The sequence below is a fragment of the Neltuma alba genome, unplaced genomic scaffold (assembly GCF_004799145.2).
Source record: "Neltuma alba isolate B1F8T4 unplaced genomic scaffold, ASM479914v2 tig00003633_pilon, whole genome shotgun sequence".
Taxonomy (NCBI): domain Eukaryota; kingdom Viridiplantae; phylum Streptophyta; class Magnoliopsida; order Fabales; family Fabaceae; genus Neltuma; species Neltuma alba.
In genome coordinates, this window is record NW_021633363.1 from 5,224 (window position 1) to 11,328 (window position 6,105).

A 6,105-nucleotide genomic window follows, 5' to 3' on the forward strand; every position below is an offset into this window, starting at 1 on the left:
TTGAAAAGCACAGCCGCACAGACTTTGATAATAAGTTGCAGCATGCAAGGTTCATTTACGGATTTTTTTCCAGCAATTTTTTTGACCTGAAATCTGTGAATAATTTCTTTTCTTTTTTCTTTTCCTTTGCCTCACTTATGTATAGACAGCAATTCCTTATCATTTTTTTAAAATCATATTAGTAACGTTCTGATTGAAAGTAATATGCTAATTAGAGAATCCCATCGTTTTCTAAAAATAATCATTTATTTTTCATAATTTGATACGAAATTCAGGGGGGAAAATAAACTTAGATTTTTGTACCAAATGTCCTATTGAAATTATTTAAGGATAGAGTATTTTTCAGTTCAATTTTTAAAGCTATATACCTATTTTAAGCATTCATATCAAATCAAAGGTTGAGATGTGACGGGTTTTAAACTAACATCAATTTCAGTGTGTGTGTGAGAAACCTATAGGTCTCACTGAAAAAAAAAATTTGTTTTTCAGCGTTAACAATACAAAATGAAAACAAGTAAACAACACATCAAGGAAAAAAAAACCGGACCGGACCGGCCGGTTCAACCGGAAAACCGGTGAACCGGTCTGCAGTCCGGTCTGGTTTAAATATTGGACCGGTGGTTCATTGAACCGGTGGAAAACCGGTTTAACCGGAAAAAACCGGTAATAAACCGGGTAAAATCCGGTTCAGTGGGTTACCGGTTATATTTTTTTCACCTGTCAGCTATCTTAAACGGCACCGTTTTATTTAAAAAAAAAACCGCCTCTTCTCTTTTCCGGTTTTCCCGTCGAGTTCCCTCATTTCCCTTCCCTCTCCTCTCGCTCGAGCAGCACCGGCTCCTCCCTCCTTCAATCGGAGAACAAAATTGTGGAAATCATATTCTGAGCAGAGAAAAGAAGATCCGAAGGTTTGAAGAAGAGAGACCTGTTTCCCAGATGATGCAGGAGTCAGATTTTCAGGATTGAACGAATGAGAACTTAAACTAAGCGTGTGAATTCTACGACTAGAGCACTATGGAAGAAAAAGAACAGCTTTTGACTGCAAATTTCACTTACTTTTCACTGCCTATTGGAAGTTGAAGCTTCCCTTGAAGAAAACCAAATCGTGTCCATCACCGACAGTGAGAGAGAAAGCTAACAGTGCCAGGGGAAAATATGAACACGTTGCTCCGGAAAGTTAGAGAGAGAGAGAGAGAAGAAGAGGAAGAAAGGTCAAACCTTTTGCAATGATAAGAATTGGCTCTGTGCTTTTTGTACGTGTTGATATATGATATTGGAGGAAAAAGTAGTGGGAGGGGAATTCGGCGCTCTTGCACTTTTTTTCACCTACTGCCAGTCTGCCAAAATCTTTTTTATTGAGATTTCAAAGCCAATGGAGTCAAAAACAGTGGACATAAATTTCAAAGAATTTAAAGTCGATTTTCACAATCTTTTTTATCATGGTTTCAGCTTTCATTGGTAATCTTTTGGTTAAAAAAATTGATTAATATCATAATCAATATGATATTTTTAATATTATGAATTAAATTATATTATTTTAATAGGACCGGTTTGACCCCGGTCTGACCACGGTCTGACCAGTAACCCTTAACCCACTGCCTTGACCGGTTTAATTTCCGGTCCGGTTTTTTGTTCCTTGCAACACATCAATAAATACATTTTCGCCGTGCTCCCCCACAGCGTCGGCGGCAATAAAGAGTAGGGAGGGAGATTGCTTTCAAATACACACACACACACTTTTCTCGTTGACCATTGGGACAGAAACATCGGCAATTCTATACTTTGATTCAATTTTAATTGATTAAAGGGAGTGGTTACTAAGATCACATCAAATCCCTTTCTTCCAAGTCCCAACTAAAATGTAAAAAACTGGCCAAAATGACAATCCAGCAACTAGTCATAAACTTTCATATACCATATTATTGATGTGAGGCCACTTTAATAAAGCATATGCTTGACTTTTTTTTTTTTAATAAATGTAATGAAGTAGCTAAAAAATAAACGAGACTATTACTTATGGTGTTTTTTTTAAAATAAATAAATAAATAAAATTTTTAAAAAAATTAAATAAAAATACAAGCATTGCTTTGTTTCCACTCATATTTTCATTCTCTTTTATGCCTGACATCAAACTAGCTTCTGTCAACATTTTTATTAGTTCATTTATTATTGCCTCACGCAGTGCTATTTCCATCACATGAGAATCGGTAAATTTTCTATCCCCATGCCTAGATAATATGGACAACTGAACTAATCGTATCAAAATCAAACTGATCCAAATTATATTCAAGGTTCAGTTAGTTCAGTTATATTCACTGACTTGAAAAATCTTTGAACTGTGAAGAGAAATCCTACCACATATTATCATAAGACTGTTCTCTTAAATTTTCGTGTCAATTCTCATAGTTTTTTAAAGTCTTCTTGTAGGGCCAAGAGTATTTTAAACGTTTTATGCATCATTTTTTTTAAAACTTAATTTGTATTCCAGCAAAGAATATGTAGTGTGGTGTAAATTTACAATTAAAACAGGAGGCAAGGGCAATGACGAACTGATGGAAAAAGCGGGGGAGAAAACTTATTGGCTCTCAGAAGAATATATAGTGTGGTGTAAAATTAACACCTAATATCTAGGCGTCAATTTTCTCGCAGTTACATGATCCTCGATGGAGAGGAGTGCCATAACCTTTGGGTAAAAACACAACAGGACTCTGATCAATACAAATGGAGCTACCCCAGCACATTAATGAGGTCTTGAAAATCCAAAACGAGCCAATCAGCTTTTGCAGCCACAGATTCTCGAAGTTGAACACCCGCATAGCAGATGAACAGGTCAGCAGCGCCTGGTCTACGAGCCTAAATGGAAGAACACAACAAACAGATTAGAACATGATATAAATTTCAATCACAGTCAGTGGCATATAACTAATGGTCTAAGATCCATGGAAACAAGTAGATTAAGGAAACTACGTCTATACATCAATATCATTATTTGATCTTCTTCTTGTCTATTAAAAAGGTTGAATATGCTTTGTTTGTATAATACGAATGAGACAATAAATCTTTGTTACATGTATACGCATGATTTTACTTACCTCAAGATCGGTTGCCCCGTCCCCTATCATAGCTAATGCTTTGTATTTATGAGCCTGAAAAATCAGTTCGACCAGACTTACAAGCGATGCATTTGGTAAAAATTAATGAGCAGGAGCAACTGAGCAACACTAACCTTCCTGATCTGTTCAACTGCAGTTGCTTTCCCTCCACTCCTTGAAGTATGTTCATTTCTATCAAACCCTACAAACTCTCCAGAGCTTCCAAAAAGCAGTTGATTGGCGAAAATATTTTCTTTTGGGATCCCAAGTATTGATGCAACGGGCTTCACAACACGCGTCTTAGTAAGTGGAAATGAAAAAGTCTATCTAATAATGGATCCTGTTTATGTATGTAAAATAAACTTGCTCATCAACTATGAAAAGCACTACATTGAGCTCTTAGAACTCATGACAATGTTGAAGATGCTCTAAGAATTTAAATATGACAGGCACTGGAAGATATAGACCCTAGTTGCTATTATTTTGGCTGTTATCTTTTTGACTAAAACACCAATTGCAAGACCACTGCTTCTCAGAATAATATACATGCTGGTTTATTTTTTCACCTGAATAAGCATCCTGCTTTAAAAGAACAGCAGCGATGACATTGGTCAAAAGACAGGTTTCTAGTTAAGGAATCTACATCTACAAGCTCTTGGCTGTCGTTCCAAATTCTAAATTCAGTGGAGATTTGATGGCTATTCTGTAACAGATGTGTATTTCAACAGATTATTTTTTTAGTTATACTGAGGCTTGTATAGTCTTTTGGCGAACCATATAGGTACTCAAAACCAGGATGTGCCAGTTTCAAATTTCATCGGGTACAGTATCAAAATGAAGTCATGTGCTTAATATTATCTTTGAGCCAACAATGACGACCAAAAAAAGAAAACTACAGATATTCTCCATACATTGATCATTTGACGAAAGCCTCCAGATATCAGATAAACATCAATGTGCTTAGCCTTCAACTTCTCAACTAACTCTTTAATACCAGGGGAAAGCCTGCATATCAAGAAGTGTTATCATAGTCTGAACTAGATCCTTCAAGATACTCATTAGAAAAACTGAAACTGTGAAAAAGAAAGAACAATAGTAGACGTTGCAATACAGATAATCATCATACATCCAATGTAGACTGTTAAACTCTCCAAATTTGAAGTCTCAATAATGATGATGATGATAACAGATTTAAATATAATGGCATGTCTCTGCTCCAGGCACCATGAAGCTTTCTTGTCACCACCAAAAGCAAGAATATTTGAAATTTGTAGGCGATCAAATAAGAATTTGGTAGAGAAATGATATAGCATTCCTTAGAAATTTAGTTATAGCATTATAGGAGACCAATCTGGGTGTGATATAACATGGCCGTTCGGTACAAGTGAATTAACTCAGTTTTGCTGCGGGCCTAACCAGATTACACAGACTTATCTGTTTCAGATCCCCAGGGGCACGGACAACTGGGTATATGTTAGTTCATGATAGAATTGAGTACACATCTGACACTTGAACCAGTCCTAATTTTGTCTGACAAAGTTTTTACAGCACATGTGATATCGGGTCAAATGGGAGACAAATGGTTGGGAATCAGGTTTTTCGATTCTGCCAAGCTGGAATCTAAGACGAGAATAACTGGAGAAGGATTATTCACTGGGAATAGCATGGCCAATTCCTTATGATTACAAGCCAATCGAGAGATTAGAGGATTATACAAAAAATATAACAATGAAATTATGATCAAAATGTTAAGTCTTCTCAAGAGAATGCACAAGTCAAGAAAATCACAAATACCTTGGGGGTCTTTGCTCAAGAAAATTCTGAACTTGAGATAAAGAAGGACTGAACAAAGATAGTCTAGAAGCCAAGGCATCCTCAAAAGGAACAGAACCACCCATCGCTCTAGGGAAATTCGAAAATTTGATCAGACACGATACGTTAAGCAAAAGTAATCAAAGAATTTTCAGCCAAGCGACCAAACCTAGCAGTCCACTCAGCAACAGCCTTTCCAGCACCGCAGAATTCAGCAAGCTCATCAATACCTTCGTCCAGACAGACAGTGCTGTCGACATCAAAGCACACAGCATCAACACTTCTCCAAAGCTCAAGAATCTCTATCATTTTAAGAAAGCAACTATCAACAGTATGACTCCACAATCGATATTTTCTCTGTTTTTTTTTTTCCTTTCAGATAATTTCAGAGAGGTGGAAAACCTTTGGAAGGCAGCATGTTTTCGGGATGGCCCACTTTTGAGCTCCCCACTGGTTGAGCAGAAGCCACCGTTGTGTTGAATGATACGGACTGCTTCAATAGGCCAATCCGAGTCCCGTAGTTATTCTTCCTCAGATATAGTGCAGACGGAGGAAGAAAACGATATTCAAATTTTCTAGTATTATTACAAACCGGACTGATCCTATAACTCACCAACGCTTCCATGAAATCACCTTCTTCAAAATCTGAAAGGAAAACGTTTGATTTCTAAAATTTTCTCAAAAATTATATTTCTGATCCGAAAAATAACGAATCAAACAACGGTGAAAACTGTTCAAAACACCAAACGGATGCAGCTAATCAACTACTGACATATTCCCCTTTTTTTTCAAAATGATATCGAAGCCAAACAATCTCGGGAGAAACTCACGATCTAATCTATAAGTATTAAGCTGCGTCATCCATTCACATCATGTTACGCACCTCACCAGGCAAGAATGTGAATCTTCTCCAGTGTTGCGAGGGAAAGCCAACTAACTTCTTTCCTCTTGCAAACTGTTGTGACTGGGCATGACGAAGCACATAGGCGACTCCGCTGGTTGGATCTGGGGGCCTGTAGTCTATTTGGGCGAACTAGGCCCAGGAAGTTGCGTTGGAGGGTATGTGGAGCATAGAGGATGAAATTCTGTCTTAATTTATAATATTTCGAAGATATTCAATTGTCCTCAAGGAAATCTAGATTTTGGAGTCACTAAAAATTAAGAAGAGTGTCTGGGTAACTACAAAATCATAATTTTAAAA

The 6,105-nt window shown here is 37.0% G+C and overlaps 1 protein-coding gene across 2 annotated transcripts; it reads right to left on the bottom strand.

Annotated features, from left to right (window-relative positions):
* Window positions 1-2,550: 2,550 nt before the first annotated feature.
* Window positions 2,551-5,888, bottom strand: LOC114742078 (phosphoserine phosphatase, chloroplastic). Of its 2 annotated transcripts, none has more exons than XM_028930339.1 (8): window positions 5,788-5,888; window positions 5,307-5,549; window positions 5,074-5,206; window positions 4,887-4,994; window positions 4,004-4,097; window positions 3,227-3,376; window positions 3,093-3,146; window positions 2,551-2,853 (listed from the first exon to the last, which is right to left on the bottom strand). In XM_028930339.1, exons 2-8 carry the CDS (start codon window positions 5,527-5,529, stop codon window positions 2,728-2,730), a joined length of 888 nt encoding a protein of 295 aa, XP_028786172.1. In that variant the 5' UTR covers window positions 5,530-5,549; window positions 5,788-5,888; the 3' UTR covers window positions 2,551-2,727. The 2 variants fall into 2 exon arrangements, with proteins under 2 accessions (XP_028786172.1, XP_028786171.1); XM_028930338.1 differs by having other exon boundaries at window positions 5,735-5,798.
* Between the last annotated feature and the right edge of the window lie 217 nt (window positions 5,889-6,105).

What these genes read in the sequence shown, in the direction of transcription:
- LOC114742078 (XM_028930338.1), bottom strand. Translation starts at nt 5,765, where the DNA reads ATGACGCAGCTTAATACTTATAGATTAGATC. An exon ending in CAGTTGAACAGATCAGGAAG is followed by an intron (nt 3,147 to 3,226) that starts GTTAGTGTTGCT and finishes CTGATTTTTCAG; the next exon opens with GCTCATAAATACAAAGCATT. An exon ending in ACGGGGCAACCGATCTTGAG is followed by an intron (nt 2,854 to 3,092) that starts GTAAGTAAAATC and finishes TCTTCCATTTAG; the next exon opens with GCTCGTAGACCAGGCGCTGC.